Consider the following 18,708-nt stretch of genomic DNA (forward strand, 5'->3'; position numbering starts at 1 on the left):
CTGCATTGCCAGAATGATGCCACCCAAAAGATGCAGGAACAGCATCTCATATTATGCTTGGGAACCCTGCGGCCCAAGTGGACTTCACAAGCTACAAAATCTCCCCTCCCCCGACCACATGCCAAAACCAGCCCAGCTTGTCCCCGCCTCCCTAGCCATTCCTCCAAGCTCAAGCCCCAACCCTATCCCCTACCCACTAACCTCATCCCACCCCCCCGACCTGTCCGTCCTCCCCGGACTGACCTATCCCCTCCCTAACTCCCCACCTACATTCATCTTCACTGGCTCTAACCCCGCCTCTTTGACCTGTCTTCTCTCACCCTATCTTCTCCTTTATCCATCTTCTGTCCACCTCCCCCCGTCTCCCTATTTATTTCAGAATCCCCTTCCCCTCCCCCATTTCTGAAGAAGGGTCCTAACCCGAAGCGTCAAGCTTTCCTTCTCCTCTGATGCTGCTTGGCCTGCTGTGTTCATCCAGCTTCACACCGTGTTACCTCTGACAGCTTCCAATGTATTGCAGGTACCCAGAAGTCAAACCTTGCTGAGGAAACTCAATGAAATCCACACTTGTGGCCACATGTCATCTAGATAACAGGTTTCAAAACACCCACCATTGCTGCTCAGCCACTGTTTGTGATCATGACTCGGATTACTTTCACTGTCATGGTATAGTGTGAAGCCAGACACTTGACTCAGTGCTGCCCAAAGTCATTCTTTATTGCATGTCCTCAAAGTCAGTAGCTTCCCATCCATGGTGGTGATGTCAATGGACAAAGTAGCATCATGCAGCAGCATGAGGCAAAAGCATGTATACCACAAGCCTACAACAAATAGTTTTACAAGAAGCATGGACAAACTTGTTGGGGAATGATTTTTGGTGTTGTCTTGTATTTCAGGATTGCTGCCAAGCGGACACTGATGTTTCTTTACTGGAAAGGAGGGAATTGTCGAACAATTATAGGAAAAATGTAACAGATTTACAGAGATGAAGGGAAATTACTTCCCTCAAAAGGGAAACACAGTTGGATGGGTTATGAATCCGTGGTATTCACTATCCCAGGGTTTTAGTGGATGCCAGAGCACTAAGCAAATTTATGGATGAGATGGATTTTTAATTAATAATGGGTTGAAGGGTTATGGAGAATGGGCAGGAGCTTGCAGTCAAGGCCGAGATGAAATCGGCATTGAATGGCAGAACAGGCTCAAGTGGCTGTATTACTTACTCCTGTTCCTAGCTCTTATACAGTCCACCTGGAAAGGTGATGTTCTGGATGTGCCCTCTGAGCTTTCAGCGAAGCTGGTGAAGGCCTGGTGGTGAGGATGGCACCCTGTTATCTAGAATGCAGCAGGCCCCCACAAGTCTAGAGAGTCAGATGGAATCCATTTGCACTGTACAACCCAGCAATCTGCGAAAATTTTTAACATTCAGGAAATTTGGCATTCCATTATTACATTTGGCTTTACTCATTACAAAGGTTTTCAACAGATCATTCAATATAAATCAAGGATCAAAGAAGAACAATCGTGACAGAGTGTGGTAGGCTACATGTAGGGAAAGTACTGTTAAAGCAGCTACTGACCATTTGTTCTGTGCAATTGGGGCTCAGGAGTAAGCCCCAGAAGTGTTTATTTGCTCCACATTAAGACTCAAGAGTTGTCCTGGCAGTTAACAAGTACATCTAAGCTGTGAAGTTGGGACTCAGCAAGAATCTTAGGAACTTGAAAAAAGTCTGTGAGCCATTAATAGTTCAGTGCAGCTAGGTGTGGAGCTGTAATAAGCTGAGCAAGATTGGAGCTCAGAAAAATCTGTGAGCAGTCCTTGCTTGATAATGCTACCCGTCAGTGGAAATGCATCTGAGAGTCCCTGCTGGATACATTTTCCAGAGTCCAGAGGAACCTAGTCCCAGGAATGGAAGTGAGCTATGACAACATGAGCAGTTTTAAGGCAGTCTATGATCGAGAGGATTTTGACGGTGATTTAAGGTGAAGAACTGGAATCCCTTTTATAAAGTCATAACGCGACTTGAAGATGCACAACATTACCAACACCTGGAGGGAAAGACTTCTGAGAAACTTGAGCACTTTATCTTGATCTCATTTGCTGTTTGATACCGTTTGTGGGGGCTATCAACCAGTTTGCTGAATGTTATAACTCAAGATATATCTATTTTTGCATATGCTATACCATTTTGTCAATAATCTTTTGCATCTTTGTATAAGTCTTCTTGCTAAACTAGTCACACAATTTCTTCAGTCCAATTCATCTACATTAACCAGATATCCTAAACTGACCTGGTCGCATTTGCCAGCATTTGGACGATATCCTTTGAAAACCTTCCTATTCATATAGCCATTCAGATGCCTTTAAAATACTGTAATTGTATCAGCCTCCACCACATCCTTTGGCAGCTCATTCCACACTCTGCATGAAAATGCTGTCCCTTAGGTCCCATTTATATCTTTCCCCTCTCACCTTAAACCTACCGCCGCTAGTTTTGGACTCCCCTAGGCTGGGAAAAATACTTTGACTATTCATCCTATTCATGCCCCTCATCATTTTGTAAGCCTCCATAAGGTCACCCCTCAGGCTCCTATGGTCCAGGGAAAAAAGCCCCAGTCTATTCAGCCTCTGCCTACAGCTCAAAACCTCCAATTAACATAACAACCTGGCTATAACTAGCTGTTAATAAAATGTGAGGCTGGATGAACACAGCAGGCCAAGCAGCATCTCAGGAGCACAAAAGCTGACGTTTCGGGCCTAGACCCTTCATCTGAGAGGGGGACCATCCCCCTCTCCCCATCCCCCTCTCTGATGAAGGGTCTAGGCCCGAAACGTCAGCTTTTGTGCTCCCGAGATGCTGCTTGGCCTGCTGTGTTCATCCAGCCTCACATTTTATTATCTTGGAATTCTCCAGCATCTGCAGTTCCCATTATCTCTATAACTAGCTGTTAATTGATAACTACAGAAACATGGATGACTTGCTTCTCATGCTAAACTAATTACAAACTGTTCTGACAAGGCTTTTTTTGATGTCCATGGTTGGGGGGGGGGGGGGGGATCGTTTACTCAGGGAGGGAGGGAGTAGGGGCATAGGGGAAAGTTCTGGATGTGAGTTTGCTCGCTGAGCTGGAAGGTTAGTTTTCAGATGTTTCGTCACCATTCTAGGTAACATCATCAGTGAGCCTCTGACAAAGCGCTGGTGTCATGTCCCGCTTTCTATTTATCTGGTTAGGTTTCCTTGGTTTGGTGATGTCATTTCCTGCATTGGTGATGTCATTTCCTGTTCTTTTTCTCAGGGGAAAGTCCATCACTACCTATTTTTGTGTTTCTTTTTTAATGACCAAACCTCAATAAAATATAGTTCACTGGAAAATGAAAGGCAAAATAGCAAAATATTTTTGAGTCAAATAAAAGAATTTTAGTATTCAAACCTGAGAAATTAATAGAAAATTCAACATTAAACACTGGTAGTCAATACTCCAGACCCTGCATCTGGTAGAGATTGTGAGAATAAAAGTTACACAGTTCAGGAGTCCTTATGGTCCTCAAAGGGATAGATTCTTAACCCGAGCCAGGTGTTTTTTTTTCAGAAATGCTAATTAAGCAACAGTAGAATTTGGAAATATCTCTGAGAACTCAATGAATGGTGTTTTCCCAAATTCCTTTTTCACCAGATGCTGCTTTTCAAGATGAGGAGGAAAACAAACAGGGAGAGAGACTGTGAGCCAGAGAAAAAGAGAGTCTTTCAGCTCATGCTTACATTTCCCTATTCGCTAGTCTTCAACCAGAAGCAGCTGTTGAAATTGGGAGAGAGGGGGAGGCGGATGGAAGATGGATAGAGGAGTGAGCATATGCAGTTCCTGCAATCTCTGAAACAATTTTAACCCCCCTGTGAAGCCTCTATGGAAGCTTACCCTGAAGAAGTAACCCTCCTCCCTCTGGAAAAACCTCAGTGGATCTCTCTCCCACTGCAACTCTCTCGTCACCTATCATCTCCTCTATCCACTACTCCCTCTCTCCCTATTTATTTCAGAATCCCCTTCCCCTCCCTTCTTTTCTGAAGGACGATCTAGGCCTGAAACATCAGCTTTCCTGCTCCTCTGATGCTGTTTGGCCTGCTGTGTTCATCCAGCTCCACACTTGTTATCTCTCAAAAGGGTTGTGGATCTAGGGAATTTTCGACCCAAAGAGTTGTGGATGCTCCATTGCTGAATACATTTAAAGACTGGAGTAGTCCAATTTTTTTAGATTCTTGGAACTCAGTGATGTGTTGCAGATGGGAAAGAGAAGGCAAAGCCCAAAATCAGCCGTAAACCTGAGAGCCATATGGGTCTACTGCTGCTCCCAAGTCTCGTGCGCTGTGGCCAAATTCAAATTATAGCAATGCTGGGATAAAATTTGCATATGAAAATGATGCTTTTAAATAAAACAAAATGTACTACTACAAAACCCACTTAGCACCTGTTTCTACTCTTGTACCAGTTACTTAATAAGTTATTTACATTTCATTCCATCTTTAAGAACATAAATCCAGTTACTTTCACTGCTCTTTAAACAAGTGTTTTCTCTTTTGAATGCTGTTCACCATTTTCCATCAATATTCCAGCAGAGCAGTTGGGGTTTACAAAGTACCGGCACTAGCAAACCAAACTTACAATTTGATGTAAAGACCAGGTCCTTGGAGGAAGAAGTGGAAGAGTATTTGATCTTGGAGCAGCTGCAGTAGAATGACTATGAAAATACAGGAATCTCAAATGTCCAGTGGGCTTAATGTGCATCATGATGTAAATAGGGAAACATTAACTGGACCGGGCATTTGCATTTATAAATCATAAAATTCATGTGAATAGGTAAATTAAGAAACAAAGTTGGTAACTGAACCTTGAGTATTTAAAATAGCAGCAATCAAGCCAAGCAATACTCTAGATGAGACATTGCATACATTGATTAAAAAAAGGTGAACGGGGCAACAAAACCAACTTGAATGAATTTCATATTTGATATATCTGAAACTTGAGGAATCATTTGTTTGTGCTAATATCCCCCATTACAAAATATTATTTCTTTTAAGTGTAGCAACCACAAGCTCTATTTCCATTGTTCATGTGATGAACTAATTAGTTAGAGTGCAACTTTTACAACAGCAAGTTGCGCAGTTTGGATAGTTGAGAAGGGTGTTGATGTGGATGTGGAAAGATGGGGTTTTGGGATACAGACTTGTAAATTCAAGACCTCTATATTGTTACTGCTTGTTTTATTCCCTTTCCGAATGGGAAAATGAAGAGAGCAACTGGAATCCTAATGTTCGAATCATTTTTGAGAGGTGTTTTAAGTTTTGAAAATCATGAGTAGACTGAACAAAGCAGATAGTGAAAAACATTTCTCTTTGGTCAATGGATCAAGAACAAGAGGACACAGTTCCTTTTGCCAATAACACTAATTTATTGACATGAGGAAAAATGCCTTTATGGCAAGTGGTTAGGATCTGGAATATGCTACTTGAATATGCAATGGAAACATTTAATCATGGCTCTCAAAAAGAGAATTGAATAATTATCTACAAAAAACAATGCAGCACCAGTGTGTAAAGGCAGGAGAGGGGTACTTGGCAAGATGTTTGTGCAATGAGGTGACACAGTTATGACAGACTGAATGATCATTTTCAGTGTTGTAACCATTCTAAGATTCTATTCCAAGACATATTAATGCCTCAATAATTTCTAAACTAATGAGCTGATTATGCAACACAATATATTTTGATAGCCAGTATTTAGTGTTTGAATATATAACCATTTCTTTTGTTGTTTATTCTTTCGAGAGTATGGTACTTCATTTTAAAAGTAAGCCAAGTATATAACTGGATGAAAGCGAAAATCCATTCTTGTTGATGCTTTGTGGAAGCCTCATAAGATGTTACGACAGCATGTTTACAGAAAATGTATTTGATTGCCTGAGTTCATAAATTAGCACAAATGGATCTTCTATTACAAAATCAGTTAATTTTAATTACTCTATGGTAAAAGGTGCAAAATGAATATTGAAAGCTCTACTAGTAAAAATAAAATCTAATACCCATTACTGCAGGTCTGAATCTCTAAGTAATGTGCACGGTTTTAGCACTTAAATATACCTTTTAAAGGAGGACTGCTCATGTAAAAGCTTTCTTTGCAGGACCAATGTGATGCAACACCTAAAAGGTAGCATAGAATCTTCAAACAGACTGGATTGAGATCTCACAGCTACAACTGTAATGAGGGGCTGATGACATCCTGTTCCAAACTGTAGACACATTATGTTTTCCCCTTTGAAGAATAAGCATAGGGTTAAACGTTCAGTTTCAACTCTAATGAGATGTAACAGTGGGACTGAACACAATTGTATGCATCATCTTGGGGTCGCATGTTAGCTGTAAAGGTCATAGCTGAAGAACTATCCCCTAATTAACCCTCTGTTGCAGGTAAAGGAAGACTCTGTCTCTCTTTCGTTGTCAACCAGTTAGAAAAGGAAATCAAGACAAAGGAACTACCATCAACTACACAAAATAAAGTATCTCAAAAATAGTCTGTACAGCTGCCAATGTTTCTGGTACAACCTGATAAGGACTACAATGTCATCTTATTTGCAAATCATGAGCAATTTGAAAAAACAAATCTGTAGGCGTGTTCATTAAGCTTTTTTATTTCTAATTTGTGCACGTGTTGCATTCTTAGTTCTTATGGTGAGTAATTAATTGCCTCAAACTTTGTCAACTAGTTACACGGACTCCCTTTAAAATATCAGCTCATTTGGGTCTGGGGGAAGAGGGATTTACAAGTTAAAAGGATCATTTTTAAATTAATCATGTTACAGCCAACCGAGAGGGTGGGCCTATAAAGAACGAAATCCAGTTTATCGGTCTTCACCTGGAGCTTAAATGATTTGGGATGTCCTGTCTGGGACTGCAACAAACTGGGGCACCATAATCCAGAGTCTGGTCATATGAACGTACAACAACTGCACAGATCCAGCTTGGACCAAGAACATATGATGATCAAAATGTACTCTGAAATGGAATTACCTGCATTATTAAGCTCAGTGTGTGCATGTTATTTCCTTAATATTTGTGACTCAGTCAATTAACAAAAGTAATTGCGGTAATACAAATTTTATTGTGCAGTAATTTGCCTTGCCTTATAACCTTCTTTGCCTGTATGTGGTGTGAGTTTGACTGTCAGAGTTTTTTCCTGACACCTGTATTATTGTCACATGCTACACATGACCTGTGAATAAGACAACAGGCAGACAAAGAGTTTGCAGGTCTCCACCCGTGCCACTTTGAAAACAGTTCTGCGTGACAAATACAGAAAGGTCACATTCCTGACCATGAGTGTCTTCCTACATCTTTTTTTGTGATTTAGAAACACGTTTCAACCTTGATCGTTGCAGAAATCATTGTAGTAGGCATTCAAGTTGAACATATGGACTCAACAGGCCTGACTTACGTCAATAATCTAATGTAGGATATGGCAGTCTACAAAACATTAGCCAGAATTTTGCTTCCTGTAATCTGTTTACTGTTAATCGACAGAAAAATAATAATTAACCTTATGAATAAACTAAACATATTATGACAGCTTGACATTCAGCATCTAAAAACATTGAGTAGATCAGTGACATTAATTAGAACAGTCTATTTACTGATAAGATTGATAAAGGTGGCTACTAGTTTTCAGGTGGCTTCAGTTAAAAGCTTCAGGAGCTGTGCTACTTGGAAATGGTGACCCATGCACCTTTTGTGTTTCACTGCAGTACCGTAATTCCCCTTAGGGTTGTCGCAAAGTAATGAAACTGTTTGCCCACAGGTTTTCTTCACTGCAAAATCCATATGATGAGATTTGATGCTATATTTCTGTGCAACAATTTAATGCACTGGCTATTCCTTGCTCCCTCTCCCCACTACTATTTGTCAAAGCTCCTTGAACGTAGGATTTACTTTGGTCTTCTCAAAACTCATGGAAGGTATTTCATTCACTTACCATGGCATGCTCCATTCACTTCCTCATAGCCGGTACTGCAGACGCATCTTCCCAAAGGAACCAACCAATCTCCATCTGCACCACAGTAAAGCTTTGGTGTGTCTTTCTCCTCTGCATTCTTTACACAGGATCCACGAACTTCCACAAGAGATGACGAATCAACTCTAGGTATTGTGTCAGGAAACATTGCCAAGTTGCGAAAAGTGAATGGGCACTTCTTATAGTACACACGCACGGAGACAAGAGCAATACAAGCTCCAATATCCTGAAAGGCTAAGTAAAATCCCTTTTTGTTTATTGGCCCAACCTCACGGATTTCAGTGTTCAGTTTAAGTATACGATCTCCTAGATCCATCTGAGTAAAACTCTCATCAGCTGCAATTGTGTCAATTTTAGTGTATTGATTTTGCTTGAATTTAACACCATGAGACTCATTTGATTCCATGTAATATAGATTGAACGTCTCTTTGCATGTCCCCAGTACCCAAGGAATGCTGTTGCAATCCCTCAGGGTAAATTTTAATTCAACATACACTTTCTGTGCCGCCTCACGTGAAATCCAGTTAGTCCGCAGCCAGTTGTTTTGATTGGGTTCCATCACATTACACACCTGGTAGGTATGGATGGGTCGGTTGCGTTCATCCATTTCTGGGATAGCATCCCACTGCAAAAGAAAAAGCAAAAGCAAATGAGGAAATTGAGCAACTCTGGATCCAATTAAATTTGTCATCAATGATCATAATGCAATGAAAACAGACAAGAATATTTACTGCTTTTAGAACAGGAGATAAAATAGTTCATTTTCTGGCATAACAAAAATATTTATGTCCTTTAACTAGGTCTGATAATCACACGATAGTGACAATACGCTAGCAACCAGCTAAGACTAGGCAACAATGAATTCCCACTGAAAAAAAATCAAATTCCATGCCTTACAACACATGAATATTTCTGTATAACATTTTGCATCATGTAATGATTATGAATCAACACAACATTTTCAATGGCATCACTGACTTACAGAATGCGTGCAGTTCACCCAAAAACAAAATTCATCTGTTAAGTGTGTTAGTGAATACTATTCAACACTTTGAAGAGAGTTAGACTTGCTGTCTACTTTAAATAAGAAAAAGCAAGCAGTTGCAATGGTTCAAATTTGAGAAATACTCAAGTCATTAGAATATTTTTCACCACAGGTACCAGTTGTGGGTTAGTATTCCTGTTAACTGATGAAAGGCACAATATGCATAAATAAATAAAATTTGGCTAGGAATTGTTAGAATATGTGGAAGTTGGGCCCCAGATATATCCCTAAACAGGTCCTTGTAAAACTGTATGATAAAATCATTGCTGAAGAAAGTTCAGTTGGTCTGACAGCACACATGCAAAGAGAAACAGAATTAATATTTGAGTCAGGTACGACACTGCATAACTTCAGATCTGAATAATCATTGTAAACTTGAAACAATAACTGTTTCTCTTTTTACAGATGCTGCTAGACTTGTTTCTCCAGCATTCTGTGTTTCAGATTTCCAATATCCACAGTATTTTGCCTTTATCCTTTTAAAAATGCCCTGGTGGAAACAGTATTAAATACTATCCAGTAATTAAATCTTAGCTCCATTGGAACAGCATGATCTGGAACACCCACAGGTACAGAAACAGGGCCACCATTTCAAATTGATCACAAATGTTGGTATTGTATTAGAATAAATGAATTGCATCACAAAATTTTACATCTATTTGAAATATAATTTACTTTAATATTAGCAACTGATTTAAACTTCGTGTTCAGTTAAAATGAACAGCTTAACTGACCTGTGCTCTAGCCACTTGATTACATCTTAGAACTGATAAACTGAAGGACCCCACACAAAATCAATATGGGTTTTGTTTTGTCTATACCTTGTGTTAACCTCAGGCCCCACAGAATAATTGGGTCTTACCTGCCCAGACCTACATTCGAACAGGACCCCACCTCTACTACACAGTCACATTCTCCCAGGTCAGCCAGCAACTTGATCCCCCATGGCCTTAGTGGAGAATCTCAGCCATGTAATTCTCTAATGCTTAATTGTTGGGATCATTCAAAAGCTCATTGGCAGGAATTAAATGGGCCTTGGATATTAAAATTCCAATTTTTTTTCTTCTTTCTGGAGCAACTGTCTATTGTGAATGCTCACTTGATATCCAAAACTGCCCTCAGCTATAATTAATTAATGTATTTTGTAGATGTTTCAGCTTCCCTGCTATTAGGAGAAATATGGGCCTGTCAGAAGAATTTTCTCCTTCAGCTTAAGCATGTAATTTCACAACTTGTCAGACTTCTCATTAGGACTGTTCAGAAAATAGAAGAGGATATAATTTTACATGATCTATGGGCTAGTATTAAATATATTACAAATGTAAGTATCTTACATTTTACATTCATTTCAACATCTGTCACCTCTTTTCTTACTCTATTAATTGCCCTAGTCTTCATTCAAACTGAATCCAGTATTGTGCAGCCTTAATTTTCATTGAAATCATCAGGTTTGTCATGAAAGTTGCACTTCCCCAACTTCATCTTATACGTCATCTTCTCAGTTCTTTATTCCTGAGGTAATAAAACCCTGAAATACATTTTTAAGCACCCAAGGATAGATTTTATAACCATTCTCCAATTAGAACCCATCATCAGCATTCACAAAATCCAGAATTCTGCAGCCTCACTATCAACTCTTGGTCCTACAAGCTCCAGCAATGCTTTCTGTATTCAATTGAAACAACACCAGGATCCTGGGACAAGCAAAGCAGAGGCAGGCATGGGAAACTCCTAGAAGCCTGGCACTCCACGAAGAAAGCCATTGTTAAACACGTAGAACTCGACCCTATATACAATCCACTATGAAGGAAAACCAAAAGTGAGGTAATCCAGCTCAAAGGACTCCAGTGTTTAAAAACCAGGTGGGAAAACACAATGGCACTTCTTCAGAGGCTGCACTGAGGACGTTATTCAGCAGAGTAATGAAACGTCTGCGGAACAACAAACCAACTCGGTGAGCCAATCAAAACACAGCGCTTTCTGTATTATCCAGTCATTTCCCAAAGTCCCTCATGCTACTTTTTAAATCTTTCTGCAGCCTTGTTTCGCATGACATGAATAATATTGACCATACCATCCTCCTCCACCATCCCTCCATTGACAGCCAGCTGACCGGGACTGCTCATGCCCATCTCCATTCTGGTCTATCCAATCACAGCAGGTAGACATTCACTTCTCGTGCCCCTGCACCTTTTCGGCTGGTTTTTCTATCGGATCAATCTTTGGCTCCCTCTCCTATTTCTCACTGAATCTGCCCTACAGTGACAGCAACCAGAAGTAGAGTTATATTTCATGCTGATGACACCTAGTCATACCTCATTACCCCCTTTCTCAACTCCTCCATTGTTGCTAAAATTATAAAACTGCTCATCCAGTGCCAAATTTCAGGTGAGCAGAAATTCCCTCCAATTGAATACCGGAAAGATGGAAGCTGTTGTTTTCAGTCGCCACATCAAACTTCATGTCCTAGTTACCCATTCCATCTCTTTTCACAGCAACAGTCAGAGACCAAGCTCACAATCTCAGTGCTGCATGTGACCTCAAGATGCACTTCTGACTGGATTCATATCATCACTAAGACTGTCTATTTCTACATCATAAATTTGCCATTGTTTAAAGTTGTAACTAATACAAAGACAGACCATAGTGCTTATTGGAGGTCAATGATTTCAGTCCGGGGCATCACTGGTGTGGTTCAAGGTAGTGTCGTGGACCAACTATGCTTCATCAACATCCTCTCCACTACCATAAAATCAGAAGTGAGTGCATTCACTCAATAGCACAAGTTTGAGAACTGTTCTTAAATCATCTGGCACTGAAACAATCTGTCTCATATAGAGCCAGAGCCAAACAACATTCAGGTACATAAATACAGTGGCTACAAAACAAGATCAGATGCTGGGAATTCTGAAGTAATTCAATTCCAGACTCTTGACAGAGTACAATCTACAACTAGGACGAGTCAGGACCGTGACAAATCACTCTCGACTTGTTTGGACAAGAGCAGCTCCAACACATTCAAAAAGGCTGAATGCAATTTTTGAAAAATAATTGGCAGGATGTGGGTGTCATTGACTATGTCAGCATTTATTGCCTAGAGAGCAGTTAAGAGTCAATCATATTGTTGTGGGTCTGGAGTCACATGTAGTCCATACCAGGTTAGGACAACAGTTTCCTTCCCTAAAGGGCATTCAGGGCAAAGCAAGCTTGATCTGCACCCTGACTACCACCTTCAACTTTCATCTCCACCCACTTCCACAACTGCTACACAGGGATAGTGGTCCGCACCAATTACAAGAAGCGCTGCGGTAATGTTCCAAAGGCCCTTCCAGGTGGTAGAAGTTATGGATTTGGAAAATGTTGAAATACAGGAGTCAGCAGACACAAGGAAATGCACCCACTCACATGTAGCCCCTTTAAATTACACCCCGTCTTGATTTGTGAATCAAACACTGTTGCTTCGTGCTTGTAAAGTCAAAATCCTGGATATCCTTCTGGAGCACCATCATGGCAGCCCCTGCACCACGTGGAATGCAGTGGTTCAAAGCAGTGGCTCTTTTTATCAATGCTGTTAGAAATGGGGAATAAATGCTGACTGGACCAGCGATATCCATATCCTGCAAAAGAATATTTTAAATGTTAAATGCAAGTTCCCAGCAGTGGCTACAATGACAGATGGCTGCTGGGAGCCACCCACACCTTATGGGTGATTCCCCATAATGTTGGTCAGTTGTTATAGAGACTGATAGCTTCTGTGCATGTGGGGCTGATGTCACATGCAGCAGTGCCTGATGGGAATCAGCCCAAATGCCAATTGGCCCTATAAACAAAACCAGTCACAAAGCCAACAGCCAAGAATTATTACAAAGAATAACTGTGAAATCTCCAGCCAAGGTAGCAAAAGTAATGGCAAAGAAACCCTAAGATCCACAAAGGTGAAAGTCTGCAGGCAAAAGCCGAAGCAAAATGAGCAAAGGCCAAGAAAGCATCAGCCTAAGTGAATAAATACCAACAGTGCAATTTATTAAAAAACCTGAACCCAAAAGCCCTGATCAGAACTACCACGTCTCTCAGAACAGAGCTGAACTCACAATGAAATGATTTCTGTTCTGTCGTCTAGTTCATTCTCAGCAGAGATCTGTTCATATTTAATTAATTACAATTGCACTTCATTCATTCAGTGTCACTCGGTCAATGTCCTGATACTTCCTCCTCTAGTGGCATTATAGATCTACTTAAATCAAATGAACTGTAGTGGTTCAAGGTGGTAGCTCACTACCTAGGGATAGAGAATAAATGCTAGCCTGGCCACAACTGCCTGATTCTGTTTCTCAATATCTCCCTCACCTGCAGCATGGTGATCATTGTTATTCCAAACCATCACCAGAGATCCTTTTCTAATGAGAGAGTCTGGTAAGACTAGGGCAACTTTAACATTACTACCACCTACAATGTACAAGTCAGGAGTGGAATGGAATACTCCCCAGTTGCCTGGAGGAGTGTAACTTCAACAAAAATCACCAACCTTTACACTATCCAGGACAGAGCAGCCTATTCCACGAGCACTTCATTCACTCTCTCTACCCCCAACACCAAGTATTGGCAGTGTGTACTATCTGCAAGATGGACCGCAGAAATTCACAAAGTCTCCTCAGACACCACCTTCCAAACCCACTTCCATCACTAATGATAAACGACAAGAGCAGCAAACACATGGGAACTTACAAGTTCCCTTCTAGACCACTTACCATCCTGACTTGGAAATATATTGCTGTTCCTTCACTGTTGCAGGGTCAAGATCCTGGAATTCCCTCCCTAATGGCATTGTGGGCCTTTCTCCATAATACAGACTGCAGTGGTTCAAGGCAGCAGTTCACTGCTACCTTCTCGAGGAACAGGCAATAAGTGCTGACTCAGCCAGCAATATCCACATCCCATGAATGAATAAAAGAAATTCTTGTTCTCGTCGTCTGTCATACATTACAGCCTAATTTCATACTACTCACTATTCATTTTCTTTCAAAACTATTTAAGTCATATATGGTCTGCAAGGTTCCCAAAAAATCACCGCTTTGTTATAGAAAAAGTTCAAAAATTGATGCTTTTAAAAATTCTTTTTATTTTCATGTCAGGATTGAATGAGGGACAATGAAGAATGTTGAAGGAAGCAAACACAGCAATTGCAGGGGCCCTGGTCATGATCTTACAGCCGTCCCTGGACACACAGTAGAGGGTGGGGTTGGAGCAGGGTGCTCAGCACACTGGTGAATTACAAACATCATAGATAATAAAGTGTGAAGCTGGATGAACACAGCAGGCCAAGCAGCATCTCAGGACCACAAAAGCTGACGTTTCGGGCCTAGACCCTTCATCAGAGAGGGAGATGGGGTGAGGGTTCTGGAATAAATAGGGAGAGAAGGGGAGGCAGACCGAAGATGGAGAGAAAAGAAGATAGGTGGAGAGGAGAGTATAGGTGGGGAGGTCGGGAGGGGATAGGTCAGTCCTGGGAAGACGGGCAGGTCAAGGAGGGGGGGATGAGGTTAGTAGGTAGGAAATGGAGGTGCGGCTGGGGGTGGGAGGAAGGGATGGGTGAGAGGAAGAACAGGTTAGGGAGGCAAAGACAGGCTGGGCTGGGTTTGGGATGCAGTGGGGGGAGGGGAAGAGCTGGGCTGGTCTTGGGATGCGTTGGGGGAAGGGGAGATTTTGAAGCTGGTGATGTCCACATTGATATCATTGGGCTGCAGGGTTCCCAAGCGGAATATGAGTTGCTGTTCCTGCAACCTTCGGGTGGCATCATTGTGGCACTGCAGGAGGCCCGTGATGGACATGTCATCTAAAGAATGGGAGGGGGGGTTGAAATGGTTCATGACTGGGAGGTGCAGTTGTTTATTGTGAACCGAGCGGAGGTGTTCTGCAAAGAGGTCCCCAGCCTCCGCTTGGTTTCCCCAATGTAGAGGAAGCCACACCGGGTACAGCGGATGCAGTATACCACATTGGCAGATGTGCAGGTGAACCTCTGCTTAATATGGAAAGTCATTTTGGGGCCTGGGATGGGGGTGAGGGAGGAGGTGTGGGGGCACGTGTAGCATTTCCTCCGGTTGCAGGGGAAGGTGCCGGGTGTGGTGGGGTTGGAGGGCAGTGTGGAGCGAACAAAGGGGTCACGGAGTGAGTGGTCTCTCCGGAAAGCAGACAAGGGTGGGGATGGAAAAATGTCTTGGGTAGTGGGGTCGGATTGTAAATGGCGGAAGTGTCGGAGGATGATGCGTTGTATCCGGAGGTTGGTGGGGTGGTGTGTGAGAACGAGGGGGATCCTGTTTGGGCGGTTGTGGCGGGGGCGGGGTGTGAGGGATGTGTTGTGGGAAATGCGGGAGACGCGGTCAAGGGCGTTCTCGACCACAGTCGGGGGAAAGTTGCGGTCCTTGAAGAACTTGGACATCTGGGATGTGCGGAATTGGAATGCCTCATCGTGGGAGCAGATGCGGTGGAGTCGGAGCAACTGGGAATAGGGGATGGAATTTTTGCAGGAGGGTGGGTGAGAGGAAGTGTATTCTAGGTAGCTGTGGGAGTCGGTGGGCTTGAAATGGACATCAGTTACTCTTCCGCACCTACATAGGCCCCAAACCCCACCTCTTCCTCTGTGACGTTGATGACTGTATCGGCGCCGCCTCTTGCTCCCCAGAAGAGCTCCAACAGTTCATCCACTTCACCAACACCTTCCACCCCAACCTTCAGTTCACCTGGGCCATCTCCAGCACATCCCTCACCTTTCTGGACCTCTCAGTCTCCATCTCAGGCAACCAGCAACAAAAGTCTCCCACTACAAACGTCACAGCCTTGTTTAAGAAAGGTGGTAAAGGCAATCCCAGTAATTACAGAGCATCAGTTTAACTTTGGTGGTGGGGAAGCTACCAGATACAATTTTTCGGATAGAATTAGTAGTCATGTGAAGGAAGTGGGGTTAATTTAGAAGAGTCAGCATGGATTTCTCGGTGTTGGGGCAGGGAGCAGCGAAGTGATTCACCAAGTTGTTGAGGCTTTTTGAAGAGGTAAGAAAGGCTCGATGAGAATAACACCATTGACGTGGTATACGTAGATTTCCAGAAGGTACTTGATTTGGTGCCCCACACGGACTTGAGGAAAGTTACAGATCATGTATAAAAGGGACATTGGCAATGTGGATTCAAAATTGGAGGAGTGGTAGGAAACGGACAGTAATGGTCAATGGGTCGTTTTCAGGCTAGAGGAAGATTAATAGTGGAGTTTCCCAGTAGTTAGTGTGGGAATCCTTGCTCTTCCTGATGATTTAATAATTTGGATCTTGACATCTAGGGGTTAATTTCAAAGTTTGCAGATGATACTAAACTTGAGAGATTATAAACTGAGAAGGAGTGAGGAACCCCAAAAGGAGAGTTTAGCTGAAGGAGTGGGCAGATAGGTGGCAAACAAGATTCAATGCAGAGAATTGAGGTGACACTCTGGTAGGAAAAGCATTGAAATAAAATATAAAATAGTGGTATATTTTAAAAGGGGTACCGGAACTGAGTGTGTATGTGCACGGATCATTGAAGGTGAAGCAAAATGAGCAGTTAAAGCACAGTGTTTTCAACTTTATTAATAGGAGCATAGAATACCTGAGCAGGAAAGAAATGTTGAACTTGTACAGGACACTTGATAGATTTCAGCTGGAGTACTGTGTACAGTTCTAGCATCATCTTATAGGGAAGATACGGATTATTTGGAGAAACTGCATAAGTGATTCTCAAGGATGTCTCCAGAAATGAGAAACATCAGTTATAAGGATAACAAAATGTGGAGCTGGATGAACACAGCAGGCCAAGCAGCATCTTAGGAGCACAAAAGCTAACGTTTCGGGCCTAGGCCCGTAACATCACCTTTTGTGGTCCTAAGATGCTGCTTGGTCTGCTGTTATCATCCAGCTCCACACTTTGTTATCTTGCATTCTCCAGCATCTGCAGTTCCCATTATCTCAGTTATGAGGATGCTCAGTCTGTTCATTTTGGAGAGAAGGCAGCTGAGGGGAAATTTGTTTGAAGATTTCAAATTATCTGTGGGCTATTGAGTAGATCAGGAGAAACTGTTTCAACTTCTAAGCGGGGGGAAAAAATGAGGGGATAGATTGATAACTATGCACAAATGACATAAGAGTGATGTGAGGAAAGTCTTTCACTGCCAATAGCTAGGGTATGGGATGCATCTCCTGAAAATGTGGAGGCGGCAGGTTTGATTAGGCATTCAGGCATGCATGGGTTGATTGAGATGGAAATTTTGTGCATAGATCGAAGAAAAAAGCAGGAGACGGGATCTTGGTAATGCTCGTTTGAAGAGCTGGTGTAGGCTTGTTGGATGAAATGGTCTCCATCTGCGTCATAGAAATTCAGTGAGTCTGTGATATCTGGCTACAGCTTGAAACAACGTGAAGTAAGTCCAACTTTACAAGTTATCGTTGCTTTTTCATTGTGATTGAGTACAACTGACCAACACTCCAGACATTGTGACTTTGTACATGTGGTATCATGTCACACACAATTACTTCTCATTTCAACATGTCAGACCTGACAACGTTGCATCTGTTCGAGGTCATTAGCCAGGAATGGGTGTGGGAGGTGAGTGAGGCTCATCATGGCCAAAGTAATCACAAAACCTAGGCTTGCTTCCTAGCAGTCCGAAGTAAAGTAAAAGATAGTGAAGTATTTCATTTTTGCTAATTAATCTGCAATTATTTTGTCTTTCTTCTGTCAATGCTGGACTGTTAATCCAGAGACCCAGGTAATGTTCTGGTGACCAGAGTTTAAATCCAACCACAGCTGATGGTGGAATCTGAATCCAATTTTTTAAAAATCTGGAATTGAGGTTAATGATGACCATGAATCCATTGTTAGTTGTCTGGAAAAGCTACGTGATTCACTTGTGCCCTTCGGGGAAACTACCACCCTTGCCTAGTCTGGCCTACATGTGACTCCAGACCCACAGTAACATGGTTGGCTCTCAGCTACCCTCTGGGATGAGCAACAAATGCTGGTCTGGCCAGCAACATTCTCATCCTGTGACTGAATGGAAAAAGAATGGTTTATTAGCTGCGTGTTAAGTAAAATTTAACTTACTTTGGCTGGAGATTTTATGATGCAATTTTGTCTTGCAATCTTTTTTAATTGGTGACTGGGAAATGAATCACTGAAGTTATTGGTCTCTGTGGCGATTGTAATGACTTGCTACCACCTTTGTTGACAAATTTAATTCCTCTGGCATGACTGTATCAAACTGCTTCTCTATTATTTAGTGCCAGTTGAGAAATTGCCACCAATTAAAAATTGGGACGATTGAAACCACTGTGTGCAGTCATTGTCACAAAAATCTGACCGACTGCTGATCCAACCCTTGCCCTAGAAAGTGCCTGAAGCTGAACCTAGCTGCCCTCAACCTTGCTATCATATTTGACACTGAGACAAATGTACAACTGCATATCCAGAAGGCTGGCTATTGCCTGATCCAAGGCTAATGAACTGTCTTGACTGTTCCAGAACAAGACCTCGGCAGGCGTTTTAAGCAGGTGTTTCTCCACCATATGTTCAATGAAAGTCAGTAAAAAC

At 42.1% G+C, this 18,708-nt stretch overlaps 1 protein-coding gene across 6 annotated transcripts in view; it reads right to left on the bottom strand.

Moving 5' to 3' along the window:
* epha6 (eph receptor A6) overlaps positions 1–18,708 on the bottom strand; it is a 617,472-nt gene that overhangs the window by 470,205 nt on the left and 128,559 nt on the right. For all 6 annotated transcript variants that reach the window (XR_009446559.1, XM_048540624.2, XM_059650322.1 and 3 more), the window contains exon 3: positions 8,017–8,680. Coding sequence is in view for 5 of the 6 variants with exons in the window: in XM_048540624.2 (XP_048396581.2) it covers positions 8,017–8,680 (664 nt within the window). In the remaining variant the exon portion in view is untranslated. The remainder of the gene's footprint in view (positions 1–8,016; positions 8,681–18,708) is intronic.

Source organism: Stegostoma tigrinum, chromosome 12, assembly GCF_030684315.1.
Source record: "Stegostoma tigrinum isolate sSteTig4 chromosome 12, sSteTig4.hap1, whole genome shotgun sequence".
Classification (NCBI taxonomy): Eukaryota; Metazoa; Chordata; class Chondrichthyes; order Orectolobiformes; family Stegostomatidae; genus Stegostoma; species Stegostoma tigrinum.